The 23,500-nt window shown below is 41.9% G+C and overlaps 1 protein-coding gene across 9 annotated transcripts in view; it reads right to left on the bottom strand.

Annotated features, from left to right (window-relative positions):
- Positions 1 to 23,500, bottom strand: part of ZNF185 (zinc finger protein 185 with LIM domain) — a 71,399-nt gene that overhangs the window by 20,699 nt on the left and 27,200 nt on the right. For 6 of the 9 annotated variants that reach the window (XM_079961649.1, XM_079961650.1, XM_079961652.1 and 3 more), the window contains exons 3-17: positions 23,288 to 23,423; positions 22,013 to 22,087; positions 21,147 to 21,209; positions 19,085 to 19,123; positions 18,140 to 18,208; positions 16,799 to 16,867; positions 10,293 to 10,373; positions 8,333 to 8,416; positions 7,151 to 7,234; positions 4,090 to 4,170; positions 3,247 to 3,330; positions 2,792 to 2,875; positions 2,563 to 2,634; positions 493 to 576; positions 57 to 164 (exon numbers count right to left, since the gene is read on the bottom strand). In XM_079961649.1, the coding sequence (XP_079817775.1) occupies positions 57 to 164; positions 493 to 576; positions 2,563 to 2,634; positions 2,792 to 2,875; positions 3,247 to 3,330; positions 4,090 to 4,170; positions 7,151 to 7,234; positions 8,333 to 8,416; positions 10,293 to 10,373; positions 16,799 to 16,867; positions 18,140 to 18,208; positions 19,085 to 19,123; positions 21,147 to 21,209; positions 22,013 to 22,087; positions 23,288 to 23,423 (1,213 nt within the window). The remainder of the gene's footprint in view (positions 1 to 56; positions 165 to 492; positions 577 to 2,562; positions 2,635 to 2,791; positions 2,876 to 3,246; positions 3,331 to 4,089; positions 4,171 to 7,150; positions 7,235 to 8,332; positions 8,417 to 10,292; positions 10,374 to 16,798; positions 16,868 to 18,139; positions 18,209 to 19,084; positions 19,124 to 21,146; positions 21,210 to 22,012; positions 22,088 to 23,287; positions 23,424 to 23,500) is intronic. The other 3 variants (XM_079961651.1, XM_079961648.1, XM_079961647.1) reach the window with 2 other exon arrangements.

The raw sequence follows: 23,500 nt of genomic DNA, 5'->3' as shown, positions 1-23,500 counted from the left end.
AAGCCACTATTTTACATTATCTTTAGACCTCCAAAGTTTTAGCCATGCCCTTTTACCTTGGGGAGCCAACATCTATGTCACGCAGGTGTTCTCCAGCCATGGACTGAAGATAAGTCTCAGGTGTAGAGAAAGCATCTCTGGTTCGATAATGAGAGGTGGGCCTGCTAAGGAAAGTCCAACGAACCTTTGTGAGGACATTTGGCCAGACAGACGGTCAAACGTGACTAATGGTGATTTCCATACTTCCATACTTGGAAGTAGAGATGTATTTGGCCCAGTTTTTGCTGCAGTTAAGATGCTCAAAAAATGCTCATTGAAACAGTTTTGTGGAAATGCATACAAAAATACATGCAGTAATAACACATACAGTGATGCATTTAACAGCATGTACAATTTTAATGTGAACTTTTCATGCAATCTCTCAAAGAATTGACACAAAACAGGACAGATTTCTGATTGAGTGCCAGAAAAAATGAATTAGGAGGTTCTTACCTCTTTGGGCTCGCCTCTGGGGAGATGACGATGTCCGGAGGTGTTTGACTCACAGTTGTACTTTTGGGCTTTCTTGTTTCCCAGCTGTGGATGGCAAGAGGGCATCTGGTTAATAAGAGGCCTACAACCACTGTTCCATTCTCAACCAGTTTTCTGTTAGTCCAGGTATCTATGCAGGAATGTTGGGCTGTGCATATTTAGAAAACTCCAACATTTGTGTGCCCAGAATATAGCTTACTGAACGAACACATCTGTTGCTCCACCCTCTTGTTTACTCTGGCTCCACCTACCACTGCCATGCTATTCCTGGGATGTGGCAATGTGCACCCTAAGAGTGAAAAACATTCCTAATTTAGGGAGCGAGAAAAAAGCCAGTATAAAAGTATAAAATTTATCAAGTGGATGCTCAATATGGTTAAAGATACAATCCACCCCATGCATTTAAAGCACATGGCATCTGCCTCAAAATCACGGGAACTGTAGTTTGTCGATGGTGCTGGAAACTGTAGCTGTGTGAGTAATAAACTACAATTCCCATGATCCTTTGGGGGAAGCCACGTTGCATTAAATGCGTGTTGAATGTATGCTGTGGGCGTGACCCTGTACAACTTTCCAGGAAGTAAGCCTCACTGTACTACTGGGATTTACTTCTGAGTAGACATATATGGAACTGCATTGTTAATTTTGCATTTTTGGTGATCACATAGGAAAAGATATATTGACTGTATTGTTGTTGTTTTTCTTATTTTCTGAACCAAGGAAGAAATTTATTCTCTGCTGAATAAAAAAATAGATCCAATACCAACCATCAAATCATATTTATACTATCTCCCTGAGATAAATTTGTAGCAGACTGAGGAGTAGGGCATTAATCTAAATATCAAATAAGCAGTGCTTTTTCTTCTAGAAAAAAAAGGTGTCAGTACTCAGTACAGCTGTTACTGTGAGTGCCACAGTTTTAACACATGCTTTTTTTCTAGGGAAAAAGAGGTGCCAGTACTGTGTGCCCTTGAGTACCCCCAGAATGAAACAGCACTGTAAATAAGTAAATACCTAGATATGCATTAGCTGCCTCAAAAACTTAGGGAAGGTTCATTGAGAGCAGCTTGATAAACTTCTAGTTTATTTTTTAAAACTTTGAGAGGAACGTATATTGATTTTAATTCTCCAAATTTTATACATGCTATCTTTAGTGCTTCTGATCCTTTCTGATATTACATTTCTGCTTTAATTATGAATATAACCATGACCCTCATGGTTGGAAATATAAAATGCAAGTATTCCAGTTATTAATTACAGTTTCACTCTACCGTTTGGCTAAATATGAATCCCAACTTTATCCTACCTTGACAGGTAGATTCTGCTGGGAAATGGTGAGCTTTGTGGAGCGACGGGGCATTAAACCTAATTCTCAATCCAGCACTCTGACCACTATGCACTTTTGTTGGGCATATGGGTGGCACCTCTGGCCTGTGGGTCACACGTGGCCCCCTGGACTCTCTCCAGGTCATGCCCCTCACTGCCCACTGCTCTGTGCTTTCCTCAAGTGCTTTTACCTGGCTGGAACTGTAATAATGGCTCTTTCTTGCCTCGATGGGAAAGTGCATGCACACCTGGCTTTTGTGTGGCTGGGGAGAGTGATGTTGCATTTGGGTCCTGTTTGAGGGCTCCCCATAGGCACCTGGCTGCTGGACTAGATGAGCCTTTGGCCTGATCCAGCGGGGCTCTTCTTATGTTATATTATCTGCCCACTTTTGCCTCTGATCCTGCCCATCAGTGCCATGTGGCTCTTGTAAGGTTCCCCACGAGGGAATGCAGCCCATGGCTTGAAAAAGCTCCTCACACCCATTGAAAGTGCTGTTTTAAAAAAGCAGCCGCATTAATCGTAAACACACTTAGTAGAGGAGCAAGTAAACATGCATAGGATTAGCCAGTGTAAAAGAACTCAAGTGGAAATTACCCTCTGACACTGCTGTGCAAACAGTGTACATAGGCTAAACACTTTACCTCCACAGTAAATGTGGAAGTGAATTACAGGTGTTTAGGATAGAACAACATGAGGAGGATTACCTGTCCTCAGAAATAACGGCACAAGGTGTTTCAGCACTTCGTGTGGCCTCGGATTTTCGTTCATTCTTCTCACTGTGGAAATCAAAGCATAAGCAGTTGGAAATTAATTACAATTCATTTCTTTCTCACTCCTTCCAACCAACCAAGCATACCAGTTCCACCAGGAAGAGCAGTTCTCTACTTAGCTGCCTGTATTTTATGAGTAAATTAGGATTGCACAGATTATTACCTTCTACGTGAAGGAGATTCAGGAGATTTTGCAGCAGAGTTGTTCCAGGAAGTCATCTGATTACTCTCTTGATCCAGCTTGTTACTGGAAGAAGAAATTAGAATAATTATGTCCTTGGGTGCATATCTGGGCACAGTAAACTGGAGTAAGAAGGGATTTGAACTCTGCGTGTGGAAGAAATCTCAAAGGTTCTGCAGAACACTAACCCCTATTTTGCACCCACAGCACAAATGTATAACATTCACTGCAACCCTGAAAATACAGGAAAACATTGAATATGAATAAAACATGGTCAGTTCGTTGCAATTTATATAACTGAAACTGAGGCCTGGGCATCTATGCTGGAGAAAGAGACATAATTTCCACAAACTAGTTTGGCCAAGTACTGTTCTTAACTAGGATATCTGTTTGATTTCTGCCCAGTCTGAGTCAATGTAGAGAGGAGCTTCGTTTACCTGTTTTCCAAAGAACTGAATTGTTTGAACAAGGATTCAGAATAGGAACTGGAGGCTTGGTTTCTGCTGTTCCCTGAATCGAAGCTGTGAAAAGAGAACAATGCAGCACAGGTCAAAAACATTAAGGTTTTCTCTTTTTGAAACCCAGAGTTCCTCTACCCAGCTCTTCTCCCTCCAACACCACTTTCCTCTTGTAGATAAAATGGGCCTGATCCAGGCTTAGAGGCAGCCTGCCACTGAATATCAAGTTGCTGTGGAGTGACAATAGACCAGGATCCCACTTTCATACCTTGTTTTTGAATAAGAATGGGGAAGAAAAATGCATTTATTTATTTTTTCCATTTTGGAGCTGATTTTTATTTTTATTTTTGGAGAGCAGCATCACAAAATATGGGGTGTGTGCAAATTTCAAACGATCGTTCTAACCCCCTCTGCACTATACATTTAAAATGTATACCACTTTAAAGAGTCATGGCTGTTTGGGAACTGCCTGGGAACTGTAGCTTTTAAGGGAACTGAGAATCATTAGGAAACTCCCTTAATTTAATGCATTATGTTGCACAGGCTGCACAGAAAAAGCATTTAGGTTCCTAGGATTCATTCTGATTGTGAAGATAAAATATAACTGATAGAATTCTACAGGATGTGGTTTTAGTGTGTGAAAACAGTCAAGATCCCAGGATCCCGAGGCATGCACCTCCAAGGTAGTGGAGATGTCAGGTACCATCCTGGCATCTAGACACCTTCACTTGGTCGCAAGTGGCTGATAGCCAGGTGCAAAATATACCTGGCGCCTGGCTAATTTCGAACATTGCTTGCTATAGTAATGCAGATTGCACTAACCTTGTGCTAGAAGAAGCATTCACCATCCTTGTCTCACTTCGTGGGGATCCTGAAGTGCTTATTCTTTCCCCATTGGTGCTGCTGGCAAAACAGAGAAGGCCTAGTGGTTAGTCCATGGCATTATTGTCTTCAGTACACCAGACCCTCCAGGTCTCCCTATTTTCCAGGGACATCCCTAATTTAGAGAAGCCATCCCAGTTTCTGATTTGATCATGGAATGTCCCACTTTTCCTTAGGATATCCCTTTTTTCATTGGAGAAATGTTGGAGGGGATGGAGTTTTCCGACCCCTGAGCTGTCTGAAGGCAATCCTATATAGGGAAGTTTTTTAAAAAAATGTTTAAAGTTTCATTATGTTTTTATATATGTTGGAAGCTGCCCAGAGTGGCTGGGGCAACCCAGTAAGATGTGTGGGGTATAAATAGTAAAATTATCATTATGGAATGGGCCGTCCCTATTTTCATTGGAGAAATATTGGAGGGCATGGTAGACACTCAAAGTAGCCAATTCTATAGTAGCCAATTGCAGTTTGTCTTTGGAATGGTTCCTACCATTAATATCAGGGTGTAAATCAGGGATGGGTAATCAGCCCAAGGGCCGCATTCCTTCATGGGTAACCTTCTGGGGGCCACAAGCCATTGGTAGGCAGGGGGCCAGATACAGAAGTGGAAAGAACAATGGATGTGACGCTTACCTTTCTACAGTACATTTCTGACATGTAAAAGGCAGAAATTACTAAACAACACACACAGCATCTCTCCACCCTCCTTCCGTGGAGGTTAGGAGCCTTATCACAATTCAATGGTCCATGTTAGTCAGGTAAAAGTATTCAAGGAGGGCATGGCCTCTGAGAGGAGGTGTGGCCTACCAAGAGTTCCATGGGCTAGATTGCAACACCTGGGGGGTTTCATTTAATTTTCATGGCTTGAGGTTCCCCACCCCTGGTTTAAATAATAAAAACCAGCTCAGCAGCAGGTATTTGCAAAAATCCAAAATCGGGCAACACTGTAGAATTCAAGCTGGACTTTTTCCACATTTTGATCTAACAAATGCAGGTCTTTTGTTTCTTTTTCTGTTTCGGAAGCTGCAACAAAGCTACTTGCTTCCTCACAAAACTATGCCACCATTTCCTAAACTATTTTTTTATTGTTTAAAATACAGGTCTAGCACTGCAGCACATAAACTCTATGAAAAGGAAAGGAAAAAAGAAAGGTAGGGGAGTTATAGGCAAGCAGGCAGGGAAGAATTGGTGAAGGGTCAGGGCAGCAGGTAAGGAAGGAAGGAAGGTGGCCACCAGATACAGATGTCCTGATTAGGGATAGGAGAGATATTTGATTAAATTCTCATTTAAATATGAACTCGCTTAATTCGCATATGCCAAAATAGTACATGAACCAAAACACAGCCATCTTTCAAAACTTGCACTCTCCTGCTATCGAAATGTGTGCAACAATCCATATGCTAGGGTAAAGTGTCCATAAAAATGCATATATTAGTGCAAATAACATAAGCAGTGTATTATTTATGGAGAAACTGCTTTACAAAATTGTGTATATTACACAAGATTGCGTTCAAATATTTGTGTATTAGGAGAAGCTCACACTAAAATGCTGATGAATTTTCATGGTGGCTTTCTGAAGATTAGAAAACTGAAACTGAAAGAAGCCGAGATTTACAGATTTGCCCATCCCCTAGTCATGGTGAGAGAGTATCAGAGTCTATCCATAAGGCAATATGGGCTACTATCCAGAGAGGCAATTGGCGAACTGTTTTCTCCCACACCCATTGGTGGGCATGCAGAGACATCTAAAGTGAGAATCACTTTCTTATTGACCAAAGACGCTATCACCACCACTTAGACGCTATCACCACCACTCTCCATGCTGCTCTGTCCCATCTGGAGCAGCCGGGGAGTTATGTGAGGCTGCTGTTTGTGGATTTTAGCTCTGCTTTTAACACTATCCTCCCCCATAGACTGGTGTCCAAGCTAGAGGCGATTGGACTCTCCAACTCCACCTGTCTCTGGGTTTTGGATTTTTTGTCAGAACGTTCTCAGAGGGTTAGAGTAGGGTCACATATGTCCAAAGCCCTTAGCCTTAACACCGGCTCACCACAGGGTTGTGTGTTGAGTCCCCTGCTCTTTACTCTCTATACGTATGACTGTACAGCCATCTATTCCAGCAACAAAATCATCAAGTTTGCTGATGACACTACGGTGGTGGGGCTCATTTCAGGAGGGGATGAGTCCGCCTATCGGGACGAGGTGGAGCGGCTCTGTGTTTGGTGTGGAGAGAACAATCTGGCTCTTAATACAGCTAAGACCAAGGAATTGGTGATGGATTACAGGACAAAAAAGGCGGTCATTCAGCCCTTGTATATCAACGGGGAACGGGTGGAGAGGGTGGCGGAATTCAGGTTTTTGGGAGTGACTATCGATCAGGGCATGACTTGGAGCGCAAATACCACTGCTCTGGTGAAGAAGGCTCAGCAGAGAATTTATTTCCTCAGACTTTTAAAGAAGAACAATCTGAGTGAGAAACTGCTGGTGTCCTTCTACCGAGGCTCCATAGAGAGCATTCTCACATACTGTATTTGTGCTTGGTTCTCCAGTTGTACAGCTAGGGAGAAGAAGGTGCTCCAGAAGGTCATAACCACAGCCCAAAGGATTATTGGTCATCCTCTCCCATCTTTGGAAGAACTGTACGGTTCCCGTTGTCTTAGGAAAGCAAACAACATCCTGCAGGATGCATCTCACCCGGGATACAGTCTGTTTGCACTACTGCCTTCTGGCAGGAGATATAGAAACATCAAGTCAAGGACAAATAGACTGAAAAATAGTTTCTATCCAAGAGCTGTGGCCTTTTTGAATGCTGTAACTCGATAGTGTGACCTGGGAGTTTGATGGGTGTGGGTGTGGGTGTGGCTGGAATGTGGTTTGTTTGGTTGTTGTTGCTGTTTTGCTTTTGTTGTTTTTTTAAGGGATGACATCCAATTTCGTTGCACTGTGCAATGTTGCACTTGTGTAATGACAATAAAGAATCTATCTATCTAAAGGGTCTTACCTCTTCGCACGGCGGCTGAACCATCCTGAAGCAGGTACTGTCTGACTTCTGGAGCGTGGGCCTGTGTCATCCTCTAGATCAATCCTATCAGGAAGACAAAAAGCCCCAAGTATAAGTTGTGTTGTCCCTCTCTTTGCACACACTTCATTTTTAGGTTGTGAGGTGTGCCACGTATTTGACAGAGCTCTTATGTTCTCCTACCACCCACCCCAATTTGGTGTGTTTGTTTCTGAAAAGCAATTTCATTGGGGACATTTAAAAATTGGAGCAAGGGAGCACAAAGGCACAATTCCACCCGGCCTTGGAGACTACTCAATTTATTATAGCATAAGTTTTTCTGGGCTGGCATCTGAGAAAGTGGACTCCACTCCAGAGAAGCTTGTGCCATATAATACATTGGATAGTCAATAAGGTGCTGTAAGACTCTTTGTTGTCCATCCTCATCTGGACCATTGAACCAGTAGAGAGACAACGAGGGGCCTTAACTCACCTCTTGGCCACGAAGGATGGTGGCTCTTGCGTTGGACTTCTGAAAACCGCACAAGTATTAAAACCCATCAGCAGGGTGAGTTGAGGTCACCATAACTTTCAAAAGATCAACTGCTCATGTGTTTTTATTCATTGTTTTGTGAATAAAAGTGATAGGTGGCAATGCCACCACCAATTTCCTTACAAAAACACACCTCTGCCTGCTCCCTCATCCCATGCTGTAAGTACAGAACCTTCAGTCACCCTTTCCTCTTCTTCTGCCCAACCCCCTCAAAGGAATCCTTGAAACCTTGTTCGTTGTTTTCCTCCCATAACTCCTGTGTAAAATCTAAAGCATGGGTGGGAGAACCTATAGCCCTCCAGTTTGTTGTTGAATACCAACTCCTGCCAAGCCAACCCAATGATAAGGGGTGGTGGGGGTTGTAGTCCAATGACTACAACTGGAGAGCCATGAATGTCACTGTTAAAAATAGTGCTATGAAGAATACAACCTGGCAAAATGTGTATGTGTGTGTTTGATAGGGGTGGAGAGACTGGTCTATTTCCAATCAATGCCAATTCCAAATGAGTTAATTCAAAAATTCAGTCATACTTCTGCTGGCCTGTTTTAGGTTGTTACACTTTCAAACGTCACTAAGAACTGTTCTTTTGTTTCTCTTGTTAATAAATCCCCTTCCCTTCACTCAAACTCACCCATTGCTTTTCTTAGCAGCTGAAAGGACATAGGAGCGCTCCCTGCTGGCTGTTCTCCTAAGCACGCTGCTCGCAGCTTCAGTCCTGCGAGGGGAAGAGAGAAAGGAAGTAGGATAGAAACAGGACATGCCAGTTTCTACATCTGTGAAGTTTAATCACAGAATATAAAGAACTGTATAGACTACTCTCATTAGGTCTCTACTCTCAATGTGTCTCTTACACATTGCCGAAAGAGACAAATACATCACCACAACAATAGGACCAAAGAAAGATGACACAGGCCTGTATGAAATTTGCATATACAGTGGTACTTCAGGTTACATACGCTTCAGGTTACAGACTCCACTAACCCAGAAATATTATCTCGGGTTAAGAACTTTGCTTCAGGATGAGAAACAGAAATCGTGCTCCGGCAGCGCAGTAGCAGCAGCGGGAGGCCCCATTAGCTAAAGTGCTGCTTCAGGTTAAGAACAGTTCCAGGTTAAGAACGGACCTCCGGAACGAATTAAGTACTTAACCCGAGGCACCACTGTACTGATTTATATTTATAGATGCATATTAGGAAATAATCACTGTGGGCAAGACTGACTAGGTGACTTGTATGCTTGCTCTCTCTGCTGCCTTGTTGGTGGGCAACAGCTGCTCCCTGTTGGTGGGCAACTTCAAAGCCCCTTCTCTCCCTTCTTAGGGTCCCTTACCTCTAAATCAGACTTGGACTGGACAGTCTTTCAAACAGAGCAGCCCTCTGTGGTCTCATATAGCCACCTTGTACTGTTTGCTCCTTGTACTTCACTGCAGATGAAGGCTCTCTTGACTGAAAGCTCCACACAAATCAACAAATCCTTGAGCACAGAAAACTTGCTGGTTTTCTGTGCGGATGGAACTTTTCATATGGAGTAGCATTTAATCATGTGAGCCCACAACTGCAGTTGGAAGAAGTGCAGTCAGACACGCGAGAACAAGAACTTGGTCTAACAGAGCAATCCAATCTATACATAGCTGTCAAGTGTCCCTTATTTGAAGGGACAGTCCCTTATTCCAGCGCCATGTCCCGCTGCTGTCCTTATTGTTGGATGTCCCTTAAATGTCCCTTAAATTTCAAAGGAAGCAGCTCCTCTCCCTCCCTCCCTGCCGGCCAGGGAGGAGGGAGGCTCCAACTGTGTTGCTTGGCTGTGTTGCTCACCCAATAAGAAGTCTAAGAACGACTGGGGGTGGAGCTTGCATGCCTTGTGTGTGGCTAGTTAATGCAAGCTGAGGAGGGTTTTGAATGCTGGACGTCATTTTGTTGCATGTGCTGCTGCAAACTTTGCAGTGCAAAGCCAGGCCGGGGAGCCATCTTAAGTTGAGGCTGCATAGGCCTTGTGGTGCATGTGATTCAAATTCTATTCAGTTGAACCTCTGGTTACAAAGTTGGTTGGACAGTGTTCTCGAAGCTACCAGCCTGAGTTTGACCAGACTGCAGGAGGACAAGAAGACTGGAGTGCTTGGAACAGGTGAGGCTGCAGGTCCCTTATTTTGGCTGCTGGTCCCTTATTTTCAAATCTGTAAGTTGACAGCTATGAATCTATATGAACTGTTGCTAGGTTGCTGGTTCATGTGACTGAGCTGAAAGATGTTTGGAATTAGTGCAATTATCTCCCTCTCTCCCGCCACCCCCTTGGAACGCCCCTTTCATGGGAGGGGGCTATGCCTCCTTAAGCTACCCTGGCATTGCAGCGGCTTAGCCTGGGTGGGAGATTTATGCCAATGTAGCCCTGGCTCAGCTGGGGCAGCCCAAAAGCCGCTGGATCCAAAGCTCCCCATTCTGGTGAGTCTGGGATTTGGATTGCACTTTAAATTCCCCATGCACAGCTGTACAAGAGCTCATTGTTGATGGTGCTCTCTCAGCTCCAGGGACTGAACTCTGTTGCTTTCAAACATAACCCTCAATGTGCAGTCTGCTGCAGTTGTGATGAGGTACCTCTTTTGTTGCTCATCTGGGGAAACGGAAGGCTCCACGTCACCTGGTTCGGATAGCTCTCGTTTGATGTTATAAGGAGCCCTGGATCATGTATAAGAAAGAAGAGGTGGATTGTTATTATTTTCAGCAAACAGCCACAGGAGGAAGCTGTGCGTCAGCCTCACCTCTCTACAACAGCCCCAACCACAGTGAGAGGCAGCAAAGTACACTTTGGATTCTCTGAAGCCTGCCAATACCTCCCTCTTGTGGCTACATAAGGATACACATGCCCCTCTGAACTTTGGGAATGGGAGGGAATGATCTGGACTGTGAGATCATAGGATGTGGGGAAAGCGTGTGAGATAACCAGCCTCATCTAACTGACATGCTTAAGTTTAATTAATACATGAAGGGCCACCCCAAGACATGGTACCTTCCTCCCCACCAGGGATGTACTACATCAGGAACAAGGGTGGAATAAAGACCTACATTGAGATCTCCTGCACTGTGGATCCTGCCACCTGGGGCAGTTGCCTCACCTTGCTTCACGGGTGGGCCGGCCTTGCGGCCTGTGCAACTTTCATGACCGATGTGTGGAAAAGCAGATGAACCAGACCTTTGGAGAGTTTGTAAGTAAACCATTTGTAACTTACTAAACATGTGGTCTTCTGCTATGCTGGGGAAAGAGGGAACTGTTTTGGAACTCACATGGAAAGACATATTTTAAAGGTCTAAATAGCCTATATTTCCACCCTTTGTTTTACAGCATATTTTGTTATTTTAAATCTCTGCTGGGATTTTCTCTATATTTATTTATTTATTTATTAAATTTTGACATAAATATATTTCACAAACGTACAAAAGACAAAATGAAAAAGAAAAAACAGAAAAAGAGAAGAAAAGAAAAGAAAAGAAAAGAAAAGAAAAGAAAAAGAAAAAGAGAAAAAAAAGAAATACACGAAATACATACAACTTTAAATGACATTGATCGACTTCCCTTTATCTCGATTTCAGAAAATATTGCCTTGTTTATCTATCTGCTGTGTCTATTCCTTAATAAAACTTTTTACGTAGTAAGCGTTATCTCATGCCTACTGTGATTTCTGTAAGTACATATGTGTTTCTGATCAACATTTTGATTTTCCCCTTGTCTCTATTTCCATATATATCCTAAATTTATCCCATTCATTGTTAAATTTTGCACTTCTTTGATTTCTTATTTTCTGTGTCAATTTAGCCAACTCCAAATAATCGGATAATTTAAGTTGCCACTCCTTTAGTGTTGGGATTTTTGGTGTTTTCCAGTACTGTGCTATGAGGGTTCTGGCGGCCACCGTTGCATATTGAAAAAAGGTTCTATCTTCTTCTTTGATATCCTTACCAATTATCCCCAGCAGGAAGGCTTCGGGTTTTTTAACAAACGTATATTTAAGAATTTTTTTTAATTCATTATAGATGGATTCCCAAAATTTTTTGAGAATCTCGCACGTCCACCACGTATGGATGAAATCGCCCTCCTTGCTCTTACATTTCCAACACAGTTTATCGCCCGTTCTATACATTTTATGTAGTTTTACCGGCGTTATGTACCATCTGTACATCATCTTATACCTGTTTTCCTTTAGTGTCGTGCATGCTGAGAAATTCATATCTTTACACCACAATGCCTTCCATTTGTCAAACTCTATGTTGTACCCTAGGTCTACCGCCCACTTCACCATCACATCCTTTACTTCCTCGTCCTTGGTGTCCCACTCAAGCAACTGGTTGTACATTTTTGATAATAATTTTGTTTTACTTTCTATTATTTCAATCTGAAATCTAGATTTCTTGTCATTTATTCCGATCTTGTTATCTTCCCTCCACATTGAATTAATTTGATGGTATTGAATCCAGCCAGTCAGCTTGCTTTTTATTTCTTCGTAAGGTCTAATCCTCCACCCGGATTCTGTTTTGGTTAGTAAATCTTCATATGTCCATCTTTCCCCCTCAATGTTTAATTTTTTAATTGTTAAAATGTCTATTGGTGATAACCACCAGGGCGTTTTCTGCTCCAACAATTTTTTATTCCTTTCCCACACTTCCAGCAGTGGCCCTCTGAGAATGTGATTAGAAAAACCTTTATGAACCCTTCCTTTGTCTCGCCATAAATAGGCATGCCAACCGAATCTTAGATTAAACCCCTCTAGATCTAACAAATTTTTGTTTTTGATGACAATCCAGTCTTTTACCCAACAAAGACATGCAGCTTCGTAATATAACCTCAAATTTGGAACCGCAAGACCACCCCTATCTCTTTGGTCTGTGAGCAATTTAAATCTAATTCTTGGTCTCTTTCCCTGCCAAATGAATTTAGAAAGTAATCTCTGCCATTCTTTGAATATTGAGGTTCCTCTAATTATCGGTATATTCTGGAATAGGAAGAGTAATTTAGGTAATAAGCTCATTTTAATCGCCGCCATTCTCCCCATCCACGAGAGATGTATTCTATTCCATGTATCCAAGTCCTTCATTATTTCTTTCCATGTTTTCTTGTAGTTATTTTCAATCAGATTTATATTTTTCATAGTTAACCAGATTCCAAGGTATTTAACTTTTTTAGTTATTTTAATTCCAGTTTTACTTTCAAGATCGTTTTTGGTTTCTTCTTCCATATTTTTGGTCATTATTTTGGTTTTTGCTCTGTTCAATTTAAATCCGGATAATTTTCCAAATTCCTCTAGTAGCTTTAACACTTTGCCGACGCTCTCTTTTGGTTCTTCCAATGACAGCATAAGATCGTCTGCATATGTTTTCAGTTTATATTCTTTCGCTCCTATTTTTATGCCACGGATCTCTGGGGTTTTTCTTATCTTGTTTGTGATTATCTCTAAGACCATGATAAACAACAGCGGTGACAGAGGGCACCCCTGTCGAGTGCCTTTTGCTATTTCAAACTGTTCTGTCAGGGTATTGTTAATAATTAATCTAGCTCTTTGTTGTGTGTAGATTGCTCTAACTCCTTCCAGGAATGTGCCATCTATCCCTGATCTTTCCAGGCACTTTATCAGAAAACCCCAAGAGACATTGTCGAAAGCCTTCTCGGCATCGACGAACATTAAAGCAGTGGGAATTTCATTATGACATTCTAAATATTCAATAATGTCTATTGTATGTCTAATGTTATCTTTTATTTGTCTGTTGGGAAGGAAACCGGCCTGGTCAATATGAATGAGATTAGTTAAACACTTTTTAAGTCTGTGTGCCATTATATCTGCGAAGATCTTGTAGTCGTTATTCAATAAGGAAATCGGTCTGTAATTCTTGATGTTAAGTTTGTCTGAATCTGGTTTCGGAATCAACGTGATATAGGCTTCTTTCCAGGATGCTGGCATTTTTCCTCCTCTTAGTATCTCGTTGATTACGTCACATAGTACTGGTGTTATGTATTCCTCTAGGACCTTGTAATACTTGGCAGATAACCCATCTGGGCCTGGGGCTTTCCCCAGTTTCATCCTTTTGATTGCCTCTCGGATCTCCTCTATTTTTATGGGTTTATTTAAGGCGGTTCTTTCCTCTTCTGATATATTTTTGGGACTATTTTCTTCTAGGTATTTTGCGATGCCCGTTAAATCTTCTTCTTCTCTTTTGTATAGGTTCTCATAGAATTTAAGGAAGTTCTTTTTTATTTCATTGGGGTCTTCCAGGACTTGTTCTTCAACTTTTATTTTATTGATGGTACTAAGTTTTCTTCTTTTTCTCAGTTGCCACGCCAGAAACTTTCCAATTTTATTTGCCGATTCGAAGGACCTTTGTTTCATTAACTTTATTCCCCATTCCACCTCTTGGCTTATTAATATCGAATATTCTGTTTGGAGCATTTTATATTGTTGCTTATGGCCATCGTCGTTTGGATTTTTTATCATATTTTTTTCGCATTCTTTCAATTGATGGATTAATTCTTCTTTTTTTTTTCTTTAGCCTTTTTTCTTTGGGTATTTTGTTGTATCAGGAGACCTCTTAACACAGCCTTGCTAGCATCCCATACTGTGTCTATACCTGTTCCTTTGTTGATGTTTAAGTCAAAATAGTCTTTTATGGTAGTTTTAACTTTTTCGGTCACTTCTTCTTTTTCAAGTAGGTAGTCATTCATTCTCCATCTGTACAACCCTTGGATCTTCCACTTTAATTTTAATGTTATTGGGCTATGATCCGATAAGGTTCTGGGTAGTATTTCACATTTCTCCGTTCTTATTATTAATTCTCTTGAGATCCATATCTGATCCAGCCTGCTCCAGCTCTGATGTGGTTCAGAGAAATGGGTAAATTGTTTCGTTGTAGGGTTTTTGTATCTCCATATATCTATTAGGTCCAGATTTTCTTCCAGATCATTAAACGATTTCGGTAATTTCCCTTGATTTATGTTCTTTTTTCTTGTACTTCTATCTAGTTCTGGCGTCGGAACCGCATTTAAATCTCCGAGTAAGACCAGTTTATTGTTGTCTAGCTCTAATAAAGATTGTTCCAGTTTTTTAAAGAACTCCATTCTATTTGAGTTTGGGGCATAGACTGTTACCACGTTTATTTTCTCTCCCTGGTAGTTAATTTGAATTCCTAAAACTCTTCCATCCTCATCCTTGCAAATTTGTTTGGGCTCTAGTTTCTCCTTCGCATAGATTACTACCCCTCTTTTTTTCTTTGAGTTTGAATTGATGAATTCTATTCCCAACTTCTTATTTATTAGAATATGCTTATGTTTTTTGGCAACATGAGTTTCTTGGCAACAAATGACATCAATATTTTTTTTCTTTATAATCTTTTCAAATTTATTTCTCTTGGGCTTATCATTAAAACCATTCACATTCCACGAAAGAAACTTGAGAGACATTTTGGGTTAATTTTTGCGTGCGCTTTATCCTTGTTTCTAGTTTAGAATCTGGTGTTATTCTTTCTGTTAGATTCTCTGTCTTCTCCTTCCTCTTCTTCCTCCGATTTTGTGTCTTCCGTCTCCTCCTCCGTTCCCCCCCCCCGCCCCCAACTCCACTCCCCCCCGCCTCCCTCCCCCCCGCATCCAGGTCACCTCCTCGCTGTCTTGCTTCCTCTCTACCCAGATCTTTTTCATACCTTCTCAGGAACTTTTCTGCTTCATGTGTATCTGTCAACTTGAATTTTTTATTCTTGTAATAGAAGGAAACCCCTTCTGGGAATTCCCATTTATACTGAATTGTGCTTCTCTTCAGCACACTTGTCAACTGTGTATATCCTTCCCTTTTACGTAGAATCCTGATTGGAATTTCTTTAAAAATGATGATGCTGGGATTTTCTCAACAAAGAGTACTTTCTATACCTACTTTTTCTCCTGAACCAATAAAGTGAACGGAGCACAGAGTTTGCGGGAAAGGCAAGGAGGGTGATGGTGGTTAGTGAGAGCTGAAGAACAACCAGAGAGAGAAGAGAAAGTTAAAAAGGAGGGAGCAAAGCAACAAAACTGAACATTGGGAAGAAGATGAAAGATGGAGAGAGAGCGACTGAAACTAAAAGGCGCTTTGTGTCACAGAGTGTCTGACTGCTGTCCAATACTGACAGATAACTGCCATCGTTGTTATGTAAAGTAACAGGAATGGGGGGAATTGAGTTCATTTGTTGCCTTTGGCTTGGATTCTAGCTTCCATTCAGTGAATGGAGCATAGCTCCTGTTCCCAGAATTAGACCTCCCTGCCTCACCCTTCCATTTGCCTCACCCTGCTCCTCCTGGAAATATGATCCTGGGGCTTAGGAGCTCCTTGAGAATGGCATGGGACATGGAGCAGATGGCCTGCAGGTGTAGGAGGGAGCTGAAAAGGATGTAGCTCAGTTGCAGAGTATCTGCTTTGCACACAGAAGGTCCCAGGTTCAATTCCTGACACCTCCAGGTAGGGCTGAAACCCGGAGAACTGCTGCCAGTCAGTGTAGACAATACTGAGTCAGAGGAACCAATGGTATGACTCTGTATTAGGCCATTTCCTATGTTACTATAAGAAATCTCCCCGTGACACGAAAAGAGGAACAAAACAAAAAAGAATCCAAGTTTTTTTTCTTGTTGTTGTTTTTATTTGTTAATTGTCAGGTTGTGCTGTTTTATTGTGGAAAGTGATAATGTTTGAGCAAATGTGCAGCGTTTTATCTTGTGAACTGCTCTGAGATCTTATGATGAAGGGTGGTATATGAATCTAGATAATAATAAATGAACATTGTTCTTTTAGCAAGGTTGGGCTGGATGCATCCTTTTTATTCATGTTGCTGGATAAACACCTTTCGGTTTTTATTTTGTGCTTATTCTACGTACCTAGTTTTAAACACTGGATAAATAGTTTGATCTTTTAAAATGTGGGGCAATTCACTTTGAGGCTTTTTTTGTAAAAATAACACACACAAAACCCAGCATCAATCAGAATGTGCCTTCCTTGCCTGTGATTGAGTTCTGTTGAGCATTACATATGAGGCGCCTGCCCTGACCAAGATGGGGTTTCTTTAGAGGAGGGAAGCAAATCCCCTCTGGGTATACTCACAGTTTCTTGTACTCCTCAGTACTCATCTTGTGCCCTTGACTGAAGCGGGGCAGGCTGGCGCTCTTGGCACTGAAAGCAGAACACACCCAGAGATAATCAGTGGTTTGAACAAACAGAAGTGATATGTCTGCAGGGTTATATCCTCATAATATAACGGTGAGTGTGGAGAAGTTGCAGTGTCAAAGGTCTGAGGTTTTGTATCCACGGATGTCCCAGCCTCTTAGCCACCCCACTTTCTTAATGTCCAGCTTTCTTTCTTTTAAGTAAGCTTCTATATTTTTACTTGATACAGGACAAAGTGTGCAGCAAGACTATCCAATTACACTCTTGGACATAGTACAATTTAATAATTTTGGGATTATTCACACTTACCAGGGAGTAAGCCCCACTGAACATTCCTGCATTGCAAGGGGTTGGACTAGATCAGTAGTTCCCAAGCTTTTTTTTTGGCCATGCCCCACATAATCATCTCTAAAATCCTGGAACCGCCCCCCCCTCCCGACATATAATTCTTATTATTTTGTTGTGGCTGTGGAAACCCAGCCAGATGGGCAGGGTATAAATAACAAAGTTGTTGTTGTTGTTGTTGTTGTTGTTGTTGTTGTTGTTGTTTAAAAAGTAAACTCCTATTCACGTGGTAAAGGTAAAGGTAAAGGGACCCCTGACCAATAGGTCCAGTCATGACTGACTCTGGGGTTGTGGCGCTCATCTCGCTTTATTGGCCAAGGGAGCCGGTGTACAGCTTCCAGGTCATGTGGCCAGCATGACTAAGCCGCTTCTGGCGAACCAGAGCAGCACATGGAAACACCGTTTACCTTCCTGCCAGAGTGGTACCTATTTAGCTACTTGCACTTTGATGTGCTTTCGAACTGCTAGGTTGGCAGGAGCAGGGACCGAGCAACAGGAGCTCACCCTGTCACCTTCTGATCGGCAAGTCCTAGGCTCTGTGGTTTAACCCACAGCGCCACCTGCGTCCCCAGTTGTGGAGGGAGCCTAAAAGGCCATTAACTTGGTCTAACTCATTCTCAAATTGCCCCCCCTTAAAAATTAAATTGCCCCCCTGGGGGGGTGCCCCACGTTGGGAACCATGGGACTAGAAGGTCCATGGAATCCCTTCCAACTCTATGAGTCTACCATTCTATCATAACTACTTCTGAGTAGGCACTGTTTTTTAGACAAATGTGGGCTACCTGTATTTATATTCTGATGGTTCTAAAATGATTGCCCATCCTTAACCCACACACCCTTATTTCTGGCAAGGGGTGTGCTTGGATTGTATGGATTTGACTTCATTGACAAAGCCATGTGTCTGTCCCAAGATCAGGGGTTAATCAAACACACCTCTTTTGTGAGCCATTGGATGCTGTGTTCAAAGGAGTAGTCTTATCAATGGTCTTGGTGAAAACCCCTCTAAAAGAGAGACAGAGAGAGAAAAGATGTAAGTAACTTCCAAGATCATGCAGCACATTACAAGCTTGGTGGATCTGGGAATGCTGTGGACTTTGTGTATCTCCATAAGGACATAAGTGTCTCTTGATTTCAAAGTCCCCCATGATATTCTTGCAGAGAATCTGGTAAAATGTGGGCTGGCCAAGGTTACTGTTAGGTGGATTTGTACCAGTTTGAAACTATACCAGATCCTCCTTAGCTTTGCAAATGTGCTGGCAATTTTATTGCTGCACCACCGGGAGAACACACTTAAGCAGGAATCACCAGCTGCACAAATATAAGATGGGGGACACTTGGCTTGCCAGTAGTACATGTGAAAAGGATTTAGGGATCTTAGCAGACCACAAGCTTCATATGAGTCAACAGTGTTATATGGCAGCAAAAAAACAGCTAATGCTATTCTGGACTGCATCAACAGAAGTCTAGTGTCCTTATTAAGAGACATAATTACTATTATAATAGTACCGTTGTATTCTGCCTTGGTCAAGGGTCTGGAAAGCAAACCTTAAGAGGAATGGTTGAAGGAGTTGAGTATATTTAGCCTGGATAAGAGGAGACTGAGGAGAGATATGATAGCCATATTCAAATATCTAAAGGACTGTCCTGTAGAAGATGGAACAAGCTTGTTTTCCGCTGCTCTGAAGGGTAGGACCCATACCAATGGATACAAGTTACAAGAAAGGAATTTCTGATTAAATATCAGGAAGAACTTTCTGACATTAAGAGCTGTTTGTGCGTGGAAGGTGACTTTTTTGGAAGGTGGTGGACACTCCTTCATTCTATGATTCTATATCAAAAACAAAATGCTTTGCTTCTTTCCGGTCCCATCTCTCTCACCTGATGAGGTACCCAGAAGGTGATGTGGCACTGGGAGATCTAGGTAGAGAACAGAAATACATTATTGGCAAAAGGAGAAAAATATGCAGAGGCATAACACTTAAGGTTTTATACAGACTATTGGCTTTGGAAAGATTGAACAAACAAAGACATTTCCATGGAGAAGCACTGCTGTTGTGGGGAAACTACATTTGCCTCAGTGGTCAACAAGTTGTTGGGGAAATGTGTGTTTTGTTTTTTAAAACCATTGGAAGAATCATTGGAAGAACTACATCCATCCTGTGCCATTTATTGTTTACCTGAGAAAGGAAGGAACTACTGAGTTTGGAGCTGGGGTGGATAGGGAAGGATGGTAGATATTGGCTGGGGAGAAGCTGCAAATTCTTCTCCAGCTCAGTTTTTAATCTAAGCCAGAGAAGAATTGCAGGGTTTTAAAACAAAATAAAAAAATTCCTTCCAGTAGCACCTTAAAGACCAACTAAGTTAGTTCTTGGTATGAGCTTTCGTGTGCATGCACACTTCTTCAGATACACTGAAACAGAAGTCACCAGACCCTTCTATATAGTGAGAAGGTGGGGAGGGGTATTACTCAGAAGGGTGGTGGGAATGGGTGATTGGCAGATAGCTGTGATGAGCCTGTTGACGACTCTTAACGACTGCAATAGGTCTTACAGGAAAAAGCAAGGGATGAGAAGGTGAAAAATGGCTTTGTCATGTATAATGAGATAAGAATCCAATTTCTTTGTTCAGACCAGGTCTCTCCATGGTTTTAAGTTTGGTAATAAGTTGCAATTCAGCAGCTTCTCTTTCCAGTCTATTTCTGAAATTCCTTTGTAATAGAACAGCTACTTTGAGATCTTGTATAGAATGTCCTGGGAGATTGAAGTGTTCTCCTACTGGTTTCTCTGTCTTGTGATTCCTGATGTCAGATTTATGTCCGTTTATTCTTTGGCGTAAGGTTTGGCCTGTTTGTCCAATATAGAGAGCTGAAGGACACTGTTGGCATTTGATGGCATGCACAATGTTAGACGATGAGCAATTAAATAGTCCCGAGATGGTATGTGTGATGTTGTTGGGGCCAGTAATGGTGTTGTCCGGGTGTATGTGGCAGCAAAGTTGGCATCTGGGTTTATTGCAGGCTCTGGTGCCAGTGTCCGTGTTAAGTCTGGTTGTAGTATTATTGTGGGTTAGGAGTTGTTTAAGATTGGGTGGCTGTCTGTAGGCAATGAAAGGTCTTCCTCCCAGAGCTTGAGAAAGAGAACTGTCATTGTCCAGGAGAGGTTGTAGATCTCTGATGATTCGTTGTACTGTTTTAACTTGGGAACTGTATGTGATGACTAGAGGTGTAATAGAACAGCTACTTTCCTGTAAGACCTATTGCAGTCGTTAAGAGTTGTCAACAGGCTCATCACAGCTATCTGCCAATCACCCATTCCCACCACCCTTCTGAATAATACCCCTCCCCACCTTCTCACTATATAGAAGGGTCTGGTTACTTCTGTTTCAGTGTATCTGAAGAAGTGTGCATGCACACGAAAGCTCATACCAAGAACTAACTTAGTTGGTCTTTAAGGTGCTACTGGAAGGAATTTTTTTATTTTGTTTTGACTATGGCAGACCAACACGGCTACCTATCTGTAACTGGAACTATGGAGGGTTTTAAAAGTTCCTCTCTCATTATAAGGCATAGCTGTCAACTTTCAGATTTGAAAATAAGGGATCAGCAGCCTCACCTGTTCCAGGGACAGTCTACGGGATATCTAACAATCTGGGATAGCAGCGGGAAGTAGCAGGAAATGGCGCTGGAATAAGGTAATTTCCCGCAATAAAAGGGAACGTTGACAGCTATGTTGTAAGGTGGGATTTACAACTGCTTGATGTTCATTTCCTAGCCTGGTTCAGGAGAACTTTGATAGCTAGTTTTTACAAAGAATTACAATAAACACATACACAAACTGAAATTCACAGACTACAACCTGCAATGCCAAACTTTATCTAAAGTAAGTATACACCTCTCCCGCATTAAGTGCCCTACTTTTTGCAGTAAAAGGAAGTCACTAACTTTTTGGAATAACTTTTTGGAGACTGTGGTTCTGCTTGGGAAGGTGGTTCAGCAAAGGCTAATCTGGAAGAACAGAAGAGAAATGTTACCAGATGACAAAAGACAACATCATAGCAGGATAAACCATCACAAATTCATGATGGAATTTGGGTCCTATTGCATTTGGCTAAGGAAGAGCTTACTGTCACTTGACTTTTATGTAGACTAATGTTTGCCTAGTAGCCTTTGAAGGTAGCTGAGCAGTTGAGGCAACTGCCATGATAAGAAGTATATAAATTAACTGTCTTATACCGTATTGAGTCAGATTCTTGACCCATCTAACCAAATATTATATTCTCAGACTGGCAACAGCTTCCCAGAATATCATGCAGATGCATCCTCCCAGCTCTGCAATGTGGGTTCCTTTTAACTGACAAATGAACCTGGGACCTTATACAGCCAAAAGAAGAGTCCTTATGTCCTGCATGAGAGCTTTTCGTAAGCGTCTGGTTGGCCACTATGAAAACAAAATGCTGAACTAGATGGGCCTTTTGTTTGATCCAGCTTGGCTGTTTTATGTGCTCTATCACCGAGAAAGGTCTACCATTCCTGTATGGGAAGCAAAGTATATTTTTGGGTATATTTTGTTATTTAAAAAAAAATCAATTCCTCTTAAGTAAACATAAAGCTGTATACAAAGTCTACTATGTAATTAGCATTCTCAATATACATTGATTTTTCTCTAGTGGAGGCTGGTCCATTAGGGCAAATGTGGCACTGCTGCATCTCGAAATGTTTTAAGTCCAGAATGCATCTCAAACCCTACAAAGCCCACACAGAATTGCCCAAAGGAAGCAAGATGTGTGCAGGTGGTTCGTCAAAGGCACCTGCGAGTCGGTGACAAACTCTTCGGTGAGGCAGGAGATTTCCCAGTGGTGCCCCTGGTCCTCAATGGTGAATGCCTGTTGGACAGGAGAGGGGAAAAGAGAGGCAAAAGTGAGAAATCAGTGTGGCGGAAGCAGCTCTGGTGAAAGAGGCTTTCATGCTCTTTCAGTTATTATTATCAATATTTAAATCAATATATCAATATTGATATTATATCAATATTTATTCATTACACACCCTTCGCCATAAAGTCTGGAGAACCAAAACACAACCATCCTTTAAAATTTTTGAAATTTGCATTTATCAGAATGTTGAGGTGCTATTCTCCAAGCAGGAGAAACATAATATACAAAAATTCACCATGTTACAGGAAGTCTTCTGCAAAATGTGTATATTGGTCAAAACTACTTATACAAAAATGTACTTATCTGGAGAAATTTACACTAAAATGCTGAAGAATTTTCATGATTTTTTTTCTTCTAATTAAAAAGATTATAAATTGTTGCAAAATTTGGAGAATGGAAAACTGAGAATATGAGAGAACAGATTCTTCCACCCCTGGACAATTGATAGATGGGCAGTTCTGCCCACCTGGCAAAACTGACTTACAAGGGTGAGGGGGTTCTGCCTTGTCAGTATATTCCCCACAGAGAATGCACTGGCAAAGCAGCACCCTTCAGGACTGAACTCTGTGTTCACCAGCTGGTGAAGTGGGGATTCAATCCTTTTGGCTGCAGGGATCTGCTTTGACAGTGTATTCTCTGCAGGGACACCAGCTGATAGACAGGCAGATGTGGTTTGGGAGAAATGGCCTTGCAGGACAACTTGTAACCTGGCTGGGCAATTGGCCCAGGGGCCGAAGGTTCCACCCTCTCCTGGGCTAGGACCAACCAAAAACCTCAGACATACACTTGTTTACATATGAGATAGCTGACAAAGAATCTAAAATCCTAGTTGTTCCCTCTTTACAGGCTGCACCTTCAGAGGAAAGTGAATAAATGGATCTTTGGTGCTCTGGATCTATCAATTGCATGCCAATGTCTCTCAGTGCTCTGGCAGACAACAGCTGCTCGTCAACCGTCTTTTTTAAAAAATACAAGGCTCTTCATATTCAATAGCACTGCACACAATGCAAAATCTGAAGTCTGATCCCTTGTGAACTTTTCTCTGAGAAGTTGGGTGATGATTGAGATATTATCTTTTGGCAGCATTGGAAAGAGGACTGGGCAGATGGAGCAGCAATCTTGCAGGCAAGGCAGGTGAATGCCTCTACTTACAATGGGCTGTGGTTCTGCTCCTCCTCATGGTCCGATCTCTGCTGAATCCAGCTCTTATCCCCTTTCAGTGTTGTCCGCACTTTCATCTGGGTGATGATCCTCTTTCGATCCTCATCACTAGGTAGAATGACGCCATCTAATGAATGCACAAAGTGTTAGTTAAGTCACTTGCATAATGCAGACACTTGCCCTTCTTCTGATTGGAAATGCTCT

The sequence above is a fragment of the Podarcis cretensis genome, assembly GCF_951804945.1.
Source record: "Podarcis cretensis genome assembly, chromosome: Z".
Lineage (NCBI taxonomy): Eukaryota > Metazoa > Chordata > Lepidosauria > Squamata > Lacertidae > Podarcis > Podarcis cretensis.
Note: the sequence above shows the minus strand (reverse complement) of the source record. Positions and strands in the feature narration are given on the sequence as shown.